The 17,395-nt window shown below is 44.1% G+C and overlaps 1 protein-coding gene across 7 annotated transcripts in view; it reads left to right on the forward strand.

Moving 5' to 3' along the window:
• Positions 1-17,395, forward strand: part of RAI14 (retinoic acid induced 14) — a 139,584-nt gene that overhangs the window by 102,761 nt on the left and 19,428 nt on the right. For all 7 annotated transcript variants that reach the window (XM_032470813.1, XM_032470828.1, XM_032470833.1 and 4 more), the window contains 4 exons: positions 5,158-5,246; positions 13,254-13,318; positions 16,444-16,501; positions 17,211-17,281. In XM_032470813.1, coding sequence (XP_032326704.1) covers positions 5,158-5,246; positions 13,254-13,318; positions 16,444-16,501; positions 17,211-17,281 — 283 coding nt within the window. The remainder of the gene's footprint in view (positions 1-5,157; positions 5,247-13,253; positions 13,319-16,443; positions 16,502-17,210; positions 17,282-17,395) is intronic.

Below are 17,395 nucleotides of genomic sequence, written 5' to 3' on the forward strand. Positions count from 1 at the left end.
TTTGTTGTTTGTTGTCATTTTGATAATAGCCATTCTGACAGGTGTGAGGTGATATCACATTGTGGGCTTGATTTGCATTTTCCTAATGAGTAATGTTGAACATCTTTTCATGTGCTTATTGGCCACCTGTATGTCTTCTTTGGAAAAATGTCTATTCAGATCCTCTGCCCATTTTTCATGGTTTTTTTTTTAATTGAATTGTATGAGTTCTTTTTATATTTTGAATATTAACCCCTTATCAGATATATTGTTGGCAAATATCTTCTTTCATTCCATAGATGGCCTTTTTGTTTTGCTGATAGCTCTCTTTGCTCTAAAAGTTTTTTTAGTTTGATGAGGTCCCATTTGTTTATTTTTGCTTTTGTTTCCCTTCCCTGAAGAGACATATCCAAAAAATATTGCTAAGATGGACATCAAAGAGCACGCCTATGTTTTCTTCTAGAAGTTTTATAGTGTCAGGTCTTACATTTCAGTGTTTAATCCAGTTTGAGCTGCATTTTGTATGTGGTGTGGACAAGTCGTCTAGACCGATTCTTTTGCATGTAGCTGTCCAATTTCCCCAGCACCATTTGTTGAAGAGTCTGTCTTTCCCCAGTGTATATTGCCTCCTTTCTCATAGAGTAATTAATTGACCATATAAATGTGGGTATACATGGCCAGTGTCTGTCCCCGGGATAAGCTCATCACCTCCTGCTTCTCCAGGGGGCTCCCCAAGATCAGCAGTGGGTCTGACCCAGGCTTCTTTCAAATGACTACTTCTGCCCTGGGTCCCAGAGCATGGGGGATTTTGTGTGTACCCTTTAAGACTGGATCTGTCTTTCCCACAGCCCTCTGGCTCTCCTGAAACTAAGCCCCACTGGCCTTCAAAGTCAAACATTCTGGGGGCTTGTCTTCCTGGTGCAGGGCCTCTGGGCTGGGGAACCCAATCTGGGGCTTGGACCCCTCACTCCTTGGTGAGAACCTTTGCAATTGTAATTATCCTCCCATTTGTGGGTTGCCCACCTGGGGTGTGGGTCTTGACTATACCGATCTCCGCCCTTCCTGTCTCGTTGTGGTTTCATCTTTATATCTTTGGCTGTAGAAGATCTTTTCTATTAGTCTTCTCATCTTTCATTGATAGCTGTTCTGTAAATAGTTGTAATTTTCATGTGCCTGTGGGAGGAGGTGAGCTTAGGGTCTTCCTCCTCCACCATCTTCTCTAATCAAAAAAAATTTTTAAAGGCTGAATTTGGCCTTTTGGTGATTCAGTCAGACAATATCCACAGGAACCTAAGAGTTCATCTGTGGATGATCACACACAAAGTACCTAACTCTGATGTCATCCAAGTTCCCAGCAGGTAGCACTCTCAAAGAGGATAATTGATGAGCACTTAAGAAAGGAACTATTTACAAACTTGTGGGCAGAGTAAACCAGCAAGGCTGGGAAAGCAGCCCTGGCTAGTAACAAGGGGAATGTATTTCACCACCAGCACCACCCACACCTGAAGAGGCCAGGAGAGAGATCAGTTACCAAAACCCAGAAAGAGCGGCAGCTGTGGCTCTGGAGGAGCTGGCCCACAGAACTGTGAACTTCACCGCGGAAGCAGAGGGAGGAAGGCAGCCGTGGGCAACGTGTGGCCGGCAGGGAGGGAGCGGAGGGGATAATGCCCCGACCTCTTTATACTCCTCTCCTATCTCGCGTAAGTGCCTCCCATTGGTCGAACCCAACCAGAAGCCAAAGGACAAGGCAGCTCACCGGATACAGCCCAGTCTGCCTGTCCAGTCTGCCTCCAGGGCCACAGACCCAGAGGTCAAGGTGGCAGGGCAAACAGACGATGCACAGATGCACAGCGTAGTGAATCATATCCCCTGAGAGCAGACTTGACACATCATCTTTCTTGGCTTTGCTCCTGTTTCCCGGAAATGCATACTTGGAGAGAAAGAATGATGATGGAGTTCTTTGTCTGTCTGGAAAAATGAATGAGAGACTTCTGGGTAAAATGACCAGATCTTCTCTTTCCTGCTCTTTTGGCCCATCTTCATGCCCACGTAGCTTAGACAGTAGAACAGCAACTTTTATGTGACTTTAGAATGTAGCAAACACCTGGACGTGAATCATCTTTGAAAAACATCTTGAAATAATAATATGTTTAATTGAATCACATCCACTGAGAGTGATTTTGTTAGGTAACAATAGGATATTAGATACTCAGTGTAAAATTACAGGCATGAATAGCTGTCCTTACAATCAGCTGTTTCTAATTACTTGTATTTATACTTGTTCATTTTATCTTTAAAAACAGTGAGCGCTGAAGTTTTAGGTAAAATATAGGAGGATAAAACTATGAAATGGGAAAAGACCCTCCTTCTCTCTTCTCAGCAGAATACAATACTCTGCAGGAGAAAAGTTAGAGAGTTCTCAGAATAAAGGAAAAATCACTTCCCACTTCCTGATCTAAACTCGAGAGAGGGCAAAATAAAGTCTCGTGCGTGCGCGCACGCGCGCGCGCGCACACACACACACACACACACACACACACAAATTGTTAAAGCATGCAGCAAGGCCATAGTTGAAGTGTGTTATAGCCATCAGAAATGGGTTGATATAGGTTGATTTGAGGGATTTCATTTTAAAAAGCAATGTTTAAGAAACTTTCACTGGATTGGGTTGGATATTGAGTCCAACTTCCTAACACCTCACTTCTCTTGCCCCGTAGTGATCACTGACCTTCCAAATAATGATCCAGAAATCCTCCAGCTCCCAAGTCGTTCATGACTAGCATGTCAAGTTCACCAGACCAGATTTATCAGTGTGCAGTAGTAGCCTATAGGAATGCTTCATTGTCACATGAGTCTGCAGTTTCAATCCTCTGTAAATATAGTGTGCACTCCAGAGTTAATCTGAGAAGCCTCAGAGAAGGAAAAATATAAATATCACGTGGGGAGGGTTACGAACCGTAAGTAGAAGGGGCAGCTGGAGAGCTTCTGAGGGGCTAGCAGGAGCACAGGAGGAGGCTTTGGGGCCTCTGGTCATGTTGTGTTTCTTTAGCACAAAAGTGAAAGGGGCACGTTCCATCTGGGAAGCTTTAGCAGGCTTTACAATTACGATACATGTAGCTGTTTTATACGTGTTTAACACCAGTCAAGAGTCCTCTGTGTATACACACTCATACATTGTGTGTGTGCACGTGTGTGCACGTGCTGATTTCTCATCCTGGTACTGTTCTCTCTAGCAGAGGATGTGGCTGTCCTCGTGTTCAGATCGTTTTGATTGAGTTCCCCCTGGTCACAGGAGGCAGCAGGGTGAACAGCTTGGAAGCAAACACATAGACATGAAGAAAAGAAGACTAATATTAATAAATGTTAGCACTCAGTCATCCGGGAGATTTAGGTTAATAGCCTTGAAAGCACAGTTCAGTCACTGGGGCTCTTAGTGGTGACTTCACATCCTCAAGAACAATTAAATTACATGACACATACTTAACTAAGGCTGGGAAAATTTTAGAAATCTTCCACTACAACCAAACGATTGACTATTTAAAGACGAACTTTACTTACTGTACAATGAAGTTATCCCAATGATGCTAAAAACAGAGGTATTATTGTACTGTCTTTTAGGGAGGTTCTTTTGGTTAAGCCGTATTTAATCAGGGATTCCATTTATAAGACCCCACATTCCCGAGTTCTTCTATATGATTGAAGTTTCACCGTAATGTGTAATCACCTACCAAGTGGACTTTGACTGTGAAGAAACATTGCACACAAATTGCTGTACAAATGCAGAAATAGTTGGTGGGACAAGAGCCAGCTAAGCTAAAAAAGTACAATGTTAGCACTGGAGGGAACATTGGATATTGCCTGATTCAATCCCCACGCTTTACCATGGAGGAAATCTAGGCTCAGAGAGGTCAAACTGACTTCCCAAAGACACACAGCCAATGGATGGCTGATTTGCAGCCAGAACTGAAGTATCCCCATTTGCTGACCTGCCCACCTTCACTCAGCCTAGTTCCCCGGAGCAGAGGTGTGGGGTCTAGCTGACTTGGGTTTGAATGGCTTTAGCTCTTGGATTTGCTGCTTGGGTGTGAGTGACCCTGGGCCCCAGTGAAAGGTCCTGTCCTGTGAAAAAATACTGTCTGGATATTAGTTCACAGGGACCGACACTGAGGTCCTGCACGGCAAGTGTCCTGAGAAGATAATGCCCTAAGACGGAACCAAGGCAGGAGGAGAAGGCTCATGAACTTCTATCTCTAGGAAGGAGACTCAGAAGAGGGAAGACCTCCCTAGTGGAGACCGTCCCATGGTTTTCACTTCTCAGCCTCTTGAGTCTGAACAGCCAGTAGAATTGTGCTTTCCTTCTGCCTGCAGAGTGCCCTTCGCCCCTGGGTGCTATTGGGATGATAGGATTGGCATTTGAATGTTATCCCTCATTAATGGCAAGCCCAAGCATGCCGAGCATGGTTTGTACTCCCAAGTGTCCTTCAGTCCTGGAGCCTAACTGTGGGCTTGCCTTACTGCTGTTTGCACCTGACTGAGGGTAGACATCTGCCATTTAATGGAGACAGTCCTGGGACTTGCCCCAAAAGGCTGTTATGAGAATGAAAAGAGAACGTATTAAAGTGAGTAGTAAAGTGCTTGGCACACATTAGTCACCTAACAATAGTTGCGTATAACCGTTGTGATTCAGTTAGAACAGAACAATGGGTTTGACCTTGATACTGTCCAAGAACCTTGACCATTGTTTGGCTTCGACAAATTTCTCTTTATAGAGCATATTACTTAAAAATAACGACTTTGGTGAAAGCACTAGACAACACCAGAAAAGTTGCTAAGTTACTCGTTATTTGGGAATTGAATCTAGTTGGGATTCTTTGGATGTTCTTTTCCTAAAGGGACAACGAGTTGGATCTGACTTTTTTCAAACCTGGTCTTTAACTTGGAGGACCAAAGATCTGGCTCCTGCTTCATTACTTATTAAAAAGTGTCAATGAGCAAATCATCAGACCACTTTGAGCCTCAGTTTTCCCATCTTTAAAATGAGGTTGATAATGATAGCTACTCACTAGGTGGCTGTGGAGCTCAAGTGAGAGAAAGCTGTACATGAAGAGACAAAAACATTGTGGGAGGTGAACTGTGCAGAGTGGAAATCTTAAGGAGACTCTGTTACTTCTTTTCCAGTTTTCATCTTGCTGCTACGAAAGGACATGTGGAATGCCTCAGGGTCATGGTCGCACATGGCGTGGATGTGACCGCCCAAGATACTGCCGGTAGGTGGTCTTTATCTCTTTTTAAGTCAATGGGTCAGCACAAGAGTTGCTATCACAAAAGCGATCCGTATTCATTGTGGAAAATTTCCAATCTACAGTTAAGCCAAGAGAAGAACATGGCATCTCCTCCAGTGACTAGGCTCTGACATGGATTCACCCTTTGTGCCTTTCCAGGTGTTTTCATCTTGTATGTGGTTAGTCACCTGGAAACTAGATGCTTCTTATCCTCCATTTAAAATTTTATTTTCTAAGATTATATGTGTGGATCACGCATCTTCCCTAATTTTTGATTTTACGAGTCATGTATGAATTGATGAATGGAGTGAGTTGTGTAGGTGCTCATTTTGTCAACTGGCTGAGATGACAGGAGCCGTGATCCTCACGTGGACCAGCTGCCCAGGGTCCACACCCCTTACGGTGCTCTTAGCGCACCTGAATCACGTGGGAACTGGTGGGGAGAAAGGGAGGGGGAAAAGAGGGGAAAGGAAAAAATACACAGTACACACACACGCCAGCCCCACACATATCCAAGCTCTGCCCTCGGAAATTCCGATTCTATTGTCTGAAGATTTCCAACCAGTTGTCTTCTTTTGTGAAGCTCCCTGGGTGATTCTGATCGGAAGCCAGTGTTAACAAATGATGATCAAGACAGAAATGTAGTGTTATCTTTTGTGAACCTTGTTCTCCAGGAAGGAACCCCTGGGACTGCAGGGTCTCCAGCCTGGGATTCTGCCCCTGTTGACCACACTGACAGACCACAGCAACTGCTGATTGCTTTTCTTGATTGTGCTTAAAAATCTTTGTCTTCCGATAGGCTTTTGTCAGTTTTTACTGGAATGTGAAATCAGCCTACTCCATAGCTTTCTTGAGGCTTCTCGTTAGTCCGTAATGGATTCCTATCCCTTTCCCCCAAAATACTGGCACCTTAGAGCAGTCATCTTGGAGGCAGACTAATCAGTCAGATATTGTCAAAATGCAATTATTACTCGAAATATGGCTGGAAAACTTGTGTTTCAGAACTGTTTTCAAAAAGTCTATGGCACTTTTTTAAAAAAAATCATCTCAGTGTTTGGGAATCTTTATTCTTTGAGAATAGGTTTGTTTTTTTTAGGACAGGCCAAGAACCACTTGAAGTCAGGTCAGGTAAATGAGGTGTCAAACTGGTAAAACCATTTTTGGTAAAAAAAAAAATAGGGAGTGACTGAAGTAACAGGATGATTTTCTCAAGCAGTGCCACATAAAGCTCCAAAAAAAATACTTTGAGATGTGAATACCAACAGAAGAATGAATGGTTTCCTTAAATGACTGCCTTGAGGAAAACACTGATTTATGCTGCTAATTAAAGTCATCTTTAATCCCGAGACCCAGTTATTTTGTTTTTAAAGTTTATTGTTACTACTTTTAAAGCCATACCGCATATGCGTAGAGTAGCGTGATTGGCTGAAGTCCCCTTGATGAGATGTACGTCCATTCAAGTAGACAGCTTCTTTTCTAAGAAAATCATAAGCTAAAAGAATTTGCTTAGAATGAATAAACTGGAGCTGTAGTACAGTTTTATTTCACTGCATTTGATGTTAAAAAATAGATTAGACAGGAGCCTAGTTATTTCCATTGTAACCAAACGTCTCTCCCCCCAACTATGTTTTTGTTAAAGAGAAAAAAATGTTTCTTTAATACACACTCAACTGTAGAAAATTTGGGAAACACCGAAGACTGCTTCTACTCCTACCAAGAAGAAAACAATTTGACTGTTTCGCTATATTTCCTACCAGATTTTTCTGACACATTTTTGTATAGTTGAGATCACATTATATCATAAATTTTACATTCTGCCTTTAAAAAAAACCACACACCAAAACACTACCATTATCATTTCCTTCACTAAAAGCTCTTAAGAAGCAGGGTTTTGTGGCCATCTAAAACCATGTGGGTAGAGTTTGTGTTTACCATCAGAGCCCTAACTCAGCTTCTGACAACCTGGTGCATTGGGCGGTGAGACCTGGACACCCCAGTGCCGTGCCCGCTTCCTTGCGGGCTGAGATAACCGTGCTCTCCCAGACGCAACACTGGAGGGGACCCTGCAGACACATCCTGGGTGCTTCTCCGTGCTGGTCAGTGGGAACTGCTGCAGTCTATTTTTTTCAGCCCAGATTGAATTTGGTGGAATCCACAGCTCTCTAGCCCCAGAATATTGTCCAGACATTCTATGAGCTGAGAACATCTCAGAGCTGTCGGTCAGTTCCCTCTCACCTGATATTTTTAGCGGTGAGGTCAGCACTCTGGTCCTCGGGCTTATTGTTTCACTTCGCTCTGAGTGAGACACTAACTTCTCAAGATTTCTTGAAAGCAGGCAAAGAGAATGCAAGAACAAAAGAAGGAAAAGCAGCCTGGATAAAAAGGCGTGGCAAGTCTGTTGTGTTATCTAGAACAACGCTTCTCAAGCTTTTTTCTGTCACAACAAGCAAGATAAACGTGATGTCTTTATTGCTCATGTCCTTCCTGTTGGCTGTATCACCTACTCCCATCTCTCCCTCCCGAGAATGCAAGGAAAGGGCAAGGACATTAGTCACCATGCTTTAGAGGTCATCCTCAGTCCAAAGCATTTGATGAATGGATGAATTAAATGATGCAGCTCCTACAGGGGTTGTCTTTTCAGTAACCCTACCTTAAGTATTGCCACGTCATTGCTAAGATACAGTCACCTCAACCCCAACACCCACCGAGAGCTCGCACAAAAATCCACAATAAATCTAACTGCCCTGCAGAGTTTCTGGGAAAAAAATGAAAAACAAAACCGGCTTCCAAAATATATTATTACAGTGACCCTTTTTATTCTTTTTGTCCACAAAGTCTATAGGATGGTCAGATTGGTACAATTTCCTACTTTTAAAACTGTTGATTGGATTTAAGTTACAGAAGCAAAGGGGTTTTAGCATCAGTCTCTTTTTAACAACTCTCCTCCCACATAAAATGCTTGGCAGTCTGACCAGAGACTCTTCGTGCATGCTTTACAGCCTTGGGAGCAGAACAGTGTCAGAAGATAAGGCCTTGGGTATGGTAACAATACAGCATCTCAGTAATCGGCATTTTGGATGGCCTGGGAGGCTCAAGCGAGATGACGTGTGCGGGCACCTTAGGAGCATCCAGCACGCTGAGTGCCCGCTGCGTTTGGCTCCTATGTTACCACCATTATTGCTACTTCGTCCACATCACCTTTATTCTCTTTTCCACATAAGGCTTGTGAAAAGGTTTCACGCCTTTAAAAATAAACATTAAAAAAAAAAAAGAAATAAGCTTTGACCATCACCACGCCAACTCTTCTCATAGTACGAATGAGAAAAAGAAACCCCCAAACTGGGCTTCTGTTTTGATTTGGGGGTTCCCCCCCTTCCCTATGCCCCGCCTGCCGGACAGCGCGGGAGGCACGTGGACAGCCAGCCCGGGAAAGCCGCGCCTAAGCCCGTGGTGCCCTCTCTGAGCCGGACCAGCATTATTTGTCCAGCACTTCTCATTGCTGTTTGCTCTTGTGTTTCACTGATGTGAGATGTGGCATTTCTGTCTGGTTCTTTAGAAATCACTTCTCCAGATTCCTAGGCTTTTTTAGGGGGCTGGGTGGGGGGGGGATGCCAGCTGTTAGCACCCAGGAGAACAAGAGAAGATTAAACAGAAGCATTAACAGAAGATTGAAGAAGAGCACAGAATCTTCTGCTTGTTATCAGTGCTTGCCTCAAACATTCGTTTTCACACTCCCTTTATTAATGAACGTGTTGCATTTGACACAGTGTGACATGGCAGCTTGAATGAGATTGACTTTTCTCTCTCAGTTGAAAGTCCCAAATCGGTTTGTAGCTCTGAGTCCACACTGAGGGACCCGGCCTCCTATTGCTCCACCATCCAGGGTGTGTGTGGCCTTGGTCCTGATGGCCTAGGACGGCCCCCTGCGCCTGCATCCCCGGACTAGTGAGCAGAAGGGCGATCCCAGCCCATGACAGACACTCCGATCTCACTGATGTTAAAATGTAGAAGGTTGTGCTGTTGAGGGAGGTGGAAACAGATGGAAGGCTGATGCGCGGTTTCTGTCACACTCTCAGATCTTAGATTTTCTCTGATCCCTTTGCATCCAAAGCTTCTTTTCTCATAAAAGAAGAGAGGCCTAGGAGAGTGAGAACTGAGCTACAGAAATGTTATAATGCAGAGTCCTGAGGAGGGGGAACTTGAGAACCCTGATTCTTTTCTAGGGTTTCAGGTGCTTGTTTAGCTTTTGTTTGGATTTCTGGGTGGCCCTCTGTTCCATTGTGCCCCTAATCCCACTCAGATACGACACCATGTGAGGACGCAGAAGGTGCTGTTCATCTGAAAGCTCAGGCACTGTAGAGAACGGGTCATTTAAAATGTAACTGCAGATTATAGCCCATTAAGTGGATTTTGTATTTTATTTTGGAAAAAAGAAAACCCAAAATGACCATATGATTTATAGCCCTTTACTTACTGTCACCACGTGTGTATAGGACGTCGGAAGGGCCAACTGTATACAATGACCAGCAGAACCTGAAACCATGAAAATATACACATGAGCTTGCAAAAAAACCCTTTTGATTCTCTGTAAAAAAAACTATGCAGATCTATTTTGTGGAGATTATGGGATAATTTCAGAACCTTATTTAATAGTAAGAATAGTTATTAGAAATAACATCTTTTATACTCTCATCTTCTCTCTCCTGGGACTATAACTGGATAAACAGTCTTGTGATTCAGTGATAAAAAGTTGATGTAAAGATGAGGATTTCTAAGAACACTGTTATTTAAATGTATTTAAAGTTCTAAATGAGAACCAAATTAATTTATTCTTTAATTGTTTATATCCAGCATTCTGAAACTTTGGTTTTTTAGTAGATGTATTTTAAACCTTATCTACTTGAGTATCATTAATTCTCTTTATTTTTCTAAATGTCTCTATATTATGATCTGAAACTACAGTTGCTCGAAGTTTAGCCTTTTGGTGGTTGTTAGCCATGTCTTTGTGTCCTGCGACCTCATTGGTTTAACAGTTGATCACCTGCACTTGAAGACTATGTCCCCATGTTCCCAGTCCCATCAGTAATTCCTTCACCATGTGAGTTAGTTCTTCTCTGTTTCTCCAGTGATTTTCAGTCCTTGGATAAATGGTTATTGTCCGAGGTAGTTCAGAGGAAGGTGTTCCGTGGCTTCAGTGGCTGGGCCATCCTTCTTCGAGTCCTTTCAATAACAGGATTGTGGATTCTTAAACCACTTGAAATAGCCCACAGCTCTTGACTTATAAATAGCGCAGGTCATTTTACTTACAGGCAAAGTTATGCCGGAATGCACTTGAATTAGGCTTGCCCTGTTATTTGCCTGTAGGGAAATTACTTCCTGATATTCCAGACAGATCCATAGCCAAATGGGGGCCAGACTCAAGCACTGTCTCGTTATAGTGAGGTTCTGTCACTAACATAATATATTCTCTCTGGAAAATGTTGCATTTGGAAAGAGAATTTTGTTTTAATGGTAGCAGTGAGGGACATCTCACTCCAGTGTAATGTCCAGGGACTGATGCATCATTTGGATTTGGGAGCTATTTTAAGTGAAAAATACTTTTGTGCTCCTGGTTAGGAAAACACATTATAAGGCCAAGAAATAAAAGAATTTTGTTTCTCTAGAAACACAGCACTCACTTCCAGGTATGAATAGAACTCTTGGAGTGAAAATGAAAGCCTGTAGTTTGTTTTATGATGAGTTGTTTAAACCTCCCTACCCTCTTGTCTTTGGAGAACTGTGCCTTTTTCCAGTGGGTGCTATTTATGTAGAAGAGTTTTGTCCACATTATAGACAAAAGTTAATGAGTCACACACACGACATAAACAGTCTTCTACTTACAATCAGGATGGGTTCCAAACGTTCAACTGTAAGGCACTTGTTTAAAACACAGAATGTGCTTGTCCTTAGAAACACTGGTATAAATGATGGTTGAGGGCCAGGCTAATGTGCCAAGGCCAGTTTAATGCATAGTGTAACTGAACTCACTGTTATGTGTTATACATCCTGAAAGGAGGGGGGTCTCCTGCAGTAAAAGGAGGAAAAGGAAGAGATCTTTGTCTTCCTACTCCCAAGGGTCTCTTTCCTTCACTTCCTGATCTTCCTCATCCTCATCCATTTGGGAGGCGGTCAGGGAACTCCTGCCTCTCAGTGTTCTCCCATTAAACAACTCGCCCTCACTCAGTCCGTCTGATCTCAGAAAAGGAGGACTCTGATCTTTTGACCTTACACATGCTTTTGTGCAGCTCACTGTGGTCCTCAAACCCTCTAATTTTAAATATGGCATTTCCTAGCCTTATGATTCTTTAATGATTAGTAGATTTCCAGTCAGTGTATACAGTAAAGACGAATTCAGAAAAGACAAACAGTATTTGGAGACCGAACCACCATACAAAAGAAATTGTTCCTCTGAGCCAGTGGTTCACAACTAAGGGTGACTCCCACCTACCCAGGAGATACTTGGCAATGTCTGGTGACATTTCTGACTGTCCCAACTGAACATGCATTGGGTGGAGGCCAGAGATGCCCCTCAGCATCCTCCAGTGCGTAGGACAGCCCCCACAGCTTAAAACGTCAGTAGCCCTGCAGCTGAGAAACGCGCTTTAAGCCTGTTCCAAAATGTGGGTTGCTTACAGGTGTTAATATTGGGGGTGTCTTGGCTAAATCACTTGTGAAATGCAGAATTTAAGAGTTTACTAGGTGAATTGGGTTGGCTGGCAGTGGTAACTTTGGTTCTTTCCCTCCAAGCCCCTCTCCCCAGATATTTGTAATAAACATACCCTCTAATTCAAATTAACAAAAGTATATAATGAGATCGGTGCTTGTAGGTACTTGGGACACAGCCGGGAACAAGACAAATTCCTGTCCTCATGGAGTTTACATTCTAGTGGAGAAAGAAGAACAGCCAGCTCCGTGTGTGTGTGTGTGTGTGTGTGTGTGTGTGTGTGTGTGTGTGTGTGTGTGTGAAGAGTGGGGTGGGAAAGGTATTGGGAGCTGCTGGCTGCTAAGAAGGACAAAGAAATGAAGCAGGGAGTGGGGATAAATAGGATGGGGGAGGAACTGGAGTTTTAAGGGGAGAAGTCAGAAAAGGCCTCATCCAGAAGGCAGTGTTTCCATGACATCTGAGGGAGGTGAAGGGCAAGCTGGATAGTTATCCTGAAGGAAGAGAATCCAGGCTGAGCAAAGAGCCATTTGTCAAGGCCCTGGGCTGGGAGCCTGCTGGTCTGGTAGCCACACCGCGGCTCCCCTAAGCTTCCCTAAGAAACTCTATAAGCCCTCTAGGTGGGGGTGGGGACGGAGGGCAGGGTATATAGCATTAGAATTGCCTCAAGTTCTCTGACCATAGAAACGTCAGAGTCTCATGTCAGCCTCGTGTTCTGTGAAGGAAATGTGACGAGATGCCGCTTGGACAGCGCGTTGTTTTTATTACTCGTTCCCTTCTTCTGTGTAAGAATGCTGACTACCTGAGAACTCCAGGTAATTTCCACACAGATCTGGTGCACATTTGGAGGAGAGAAAAACGAGAGGTCAGAGTGAGGGTTTCATGTGGGTGTTTGGTATGTTCTCTGCAGGCTTGCTGACCGCCTTTGCTGGGTTCCTAGGCCGGGTGACTGCTGTGGATGTGGGGCATTTGGCCTACAGGCTGACGGCTGAAAGCAGAACTTCCGGGCTGCAGACCTGGGTCCACTGCCAGCTGCTCGCCAGGAGCTTACCCTAAGAGGACAGCAGCTGGCGGGGCCCCTGAACGTTATCCAGGGGGCAGGATGCTCTGTGTCCGCCCTGCTTTTGTCAGCCTGAACTTTGCAGATAAGAAGCTGAGGCCTGACTCTCAAGAGTAACAGTCCTGTCTCTGTTGGAGAACAGTTTATTTCCTCATAGTTGCCTTCATTACAGAGATAAGAGATTTTAAACGTGTGGTCTTTTTCTTCCATTTTTTTTTTTAAACCCATTTAGGACACAGTGCTTTGCACCTCGCAGCCAAGAACAGCCACCATGAATGCATCAAGAAGCTCCTTCAGGTAAAATGGAACCACTTAAAATGACAAATGTGCCTTTTTTTTAACATCGAAAAGTAACTGTGAAAGAACACATTCATTCTCTCTCCCTCTCTCTCTCTCCCTCTCCCTCTCCTTTAAATGTTATCGCAGAACCTGGATTTCCTAAGCAGCTTCATTATCAAAATGACAGCCCAGAAGAGCTATTTCCATAGCAATTACGCAGGTAGAGAAGAGGGTCCTAATAAAAATTTGGATCCTGGGATCCAGCCTTTTTCTCTTTATTCAGTTCTCCTTTTCTTATCTTGAAAGAGTTGTACCCTTTAAATAGATTAAAAAAATTCTTTTCTATGCTGTTAGAGATCCTTACAACACAAGATCTCCAGTATTCTGGTATTTGTTCTCTCTCAGTCATTAGGACACAGCTTGTTTTGAGAAGCAGCGTTTCAACCACTATTTCCTTGTATATAATTTGATGAGCTCTTAGTTCTTAGCTTTTGTTCAAGTTCTTGGTTTTATTCTTCTTTATAATTTTAAGTCAGCTCACTGGTTTGATCACCTTGCCAGGAAGTGTATAAGGATCACTTTGGGTGACAACGTCTGTAAATCTCTGAAGATGAATATTTAATAAAATCCCAATGGCAGTTTGTACAGTAACTTCCAGCTGTTGCAAGACAAAGTGCAAGCTGGCTGTTTTCAGGAACAGCACAGAGCAATAAAATATGTGCTTGGAGTACTGTCTGTTCTACCGAGCTGTTGTCTCGGCCTTCCTGAGCACTGTTTGGGACCCGGCATCTTGCTTTCATTTGGCTGTGCAATTCTAATGCAGAAATGTGGTCACATTCTTCAACTTGTCCTGCTCTGTTGATCACACAGCTTCTTGTCTTGCATTACATGATGCAAACTCCCACTAATGCCAGGAATGCTTACCCTTAACAGATCTTTGAAGTGAAATTCAAGAAAAATAGATCAACATCTGTGGTGGTGATGATGATGATTTTTATTATGAGGCTTCACGCTAAAGACAGTTACAATAGAACTTTTCTTACCTGCCTCCTCTGGTGCAGGGCACTCTGGACATAAATGAAAATCACTGACTCACCCAAGTGCCCTGTTTCCACACCCTTGGTCTTACCTTCATTTTTGTTAACTTCTTTATATTTTAAATCTTCATTCCCATCCTGGCTTGGCTAGCCAGACTTTGCATCTGGCTCTGGCTTTAAGGAAGAATGAACTTGACAAGTTGGCAATCCTCATGGGCAAGGAGCAGATATTCTAGCCTCTAATGTAATTTTATATCTGGTTATGCAAATAGATTGGTTTTTCCCTGGAATCTTTGAAGCCTTTAAACAGTTCCTTGTGCTGTTCTAAAATTAGGCCAAAGCCTGGTAAGTCGTAAATTGATCTCCATTCTTCTCACCGCCATGGGGCAGACAGACATTTCCCTCTGACGCTGCCTGTTCTCTGCAGATTGTCTGAGGGCCGTTCTTCTTTCTGGGTAGTTGTTAAAACCTGAGGTTTTCATGTCCTCCTCATGAGCCACTCTCCTGGGGTCCTGCACCTCTCTGGTCAGGTCTTCACTTCTCGTCTAAGCATCCCACATCCTCTGCGTTCACTGTGTTTATTGTCTGTGTTGGGGCCCCTGTCGTCTTCTGCCACCCCTCACCCTGCACCCTCTGCGTTTACTCCTCTCTCTGGGACTTTGCTCATGCTGTCCGTCCACTGGGGAGACTTCCCTCCTCCAGTGGCTCCATTTTAAAGTTCTCCCTCCTCAAGGCAGTGAGCACCAAAAGAGGTTCGTGAGATGCTTCAAATTCAAATGAGCTCTCTCCCTCCCCTGATAGCCCACCATTCCCCCCATTCTCTCCCAGCAAGTGTTCCTTGGGCACAGTGCACTGTGTCAAGCAGTGAGTATTTACCCACGAACAGAGCAGCCCCCATCCCACTGGTTTGCCACATGGTCAACAAAGACACAAATACACGTGACAAACTGCACGTCACTAAGAAGGAAACTAACAGAGAACTGTGAGATTGGAGCGAGGGGTGGATGTTCATGGAAGGCTTCCTGGAGGAGGTGATATTTAAGCTGAGAACTCAGTGACGCAAAGAGCCAAGGGGAGAGCGTTCCAGGCAGACAGAACAGCAGGTACAAAAGGCCTGAGGGAAGAAAGGCACTAGTCAGGGAGGAGGAAAGCCAGCGAGTGGGCCTGGGGCAGAGCGAGAGGAAAGGGCACAGAGTGCAGCCTTGTGTGCCCTGACAGGCAGACTGTGATTCATCCAAGTATAGCATGGAGCTGTGAAGGGCTTTTAAGTAAAGAGTGACCTTCCCAGTTTAAAGATCACTCTGTCAGAGAATCGATTAAAGAAGGAAAAAGCAAACTGTGGAGACCCACTGGGAGGCTGTCGTGGCTGTCCAGGTGAGCAAGTGCTGGCTGAGACCAGGTGGTGGTGATGGAGAAAGAGGAGAGGGTAGATGGGGGTGTGTTTTGGAGACAACTGACAGGACACAGTGGTAGATTAGATGTGCGACGGGGAAGAGGACAAGAAATCAAGGATGATGTGATGGTTGCTGGCTCACTGACTAGACTGACGATAGACAGGGAAGAATCGGGGAAGGGAACCCAGAAGTTTGGCTGTGCGACCTTCCAGGTGCTTGTGGGACATCAGACCGAAGTGTGAAACAGGCAGCGGATTGTCAAGCCTGGGGCTCAGAGCTGCCGTCTGCTGTGTCCAGGTATAGATAGGAATGTGGGCTCTAGCCCAGCCCTTCTGGTTTTGAATCCTGGCTTTGCCACTGTGACCCTAGCAAATTACTAACCTTTTGGAGCTTCAGTTTCCTCATCTGTAAATGGTGGTAATCATAGTCCCCAGCTAGGGTTGTTAGGAGCCTTTAAAACAACTCCCTGAACAGTGTCTGGCACATCATAGCTAATATCCACACAGCGGTACCGTTGTCATTGTTAAGATATGCATCGGGAGGTCATTAGCTTCTGGATGGAATTTCAAGGTGTGGGTGTGGATGAGATGACGGAGGAACAGAGCTTAGAGAAAGGATGCTAACTAGTAAGTCGCATCGTACCTTGCAGGGAAAGGAGGAACTGAATAGAACTGAATTTTATCATATGTATTTATGGATTTTTGTCTTACAGTCTAAATGCCCAGCGGAAAGTGTCGACAGCTCTGGGAAAACAGCTTTACATTATGCAGGTAATTTTCATTCTCCTATTTGTCTTCTTCTGCCACAAGAAACGCAGAGTTTTCACCTTCCTCATTTAAGGCATTAGCCTTACCACGTTATTCCTGGTGCTGTTTTCTGCCATCCCTCCTAGCCATCATTCCCCTTTTCCTCAGTTGGCAAAATGTGTCAGATTTTACCAAGGAAGTGATCAGTCGCCTGCCAAACAACTAGTAAAAATTGTTATGGTTATTGTATTTTAATTTATGTGAGTTTCCTGTTTAAGAGAGATTGATAAGCATTGGTAGATTTCAGGTAACATGTGATACTTTTTTTTTTTACTTGGGGATCAAAAGGAACATCAGTCAATTTTATTTATCAGCATTTGGCTTTACACAGTTGCAAGTGACAGCACGTGGACATGGAACTCTGGGGTGATTAGGTTTACAAATTTCTTTTAGAGTTGGTTTGTGGCAAAGCTAAGTCCTACAAAAAGCTAAACCAAATTTGCTTAAAGGCAGCTGGCGGGCACTGGCTTTAGGTCAGGTCTGGGTGACACTGAAATTAAACAGGAGTTTAAAACACCGCTTACTTAGCCTTCCTGAGTCCATGTCTCTTCAGTACAACTGAGTAACGTGGGCAAACTGGGCAGAACGTGAACTTTCCTTCCTGGAAGTGTTTGGTGCCCCGGGTTGTGAGAGTTGCTTTGTGATTCGCTGTGGTTTTTGTGTCTTTCCTTAGCGGCCCAAGGCTGCCTTCAAGCTGTGCAGGTTCTATGCGAGCACAAAAGCCCCATAAACCTCAAGGATTTGGTAAGTACCAGGTGGCCCTAGAGGTGGAGATGGACACTGGTTTCTGGAGCCCCATGGGCTACTTCTGGGAGTCACTAAGACCTTAGAGACCCAGGCATTTGGCAGAAGTCTGTT

This window comes from Camelus ferus, chromosome 3 (assembly GCF_009834535.1).
Source record: "Camelus ferus isolate YT-003-E chromosome 3, BCGSAC_Cfer_1.0, whole genome shotgun sequence".
Lineage (NCBI taxonomy): Eukaryota > Metazoa > Chordata > Mammalia > Artiodactyla > Camelidae > Camelus > Camelus ferus.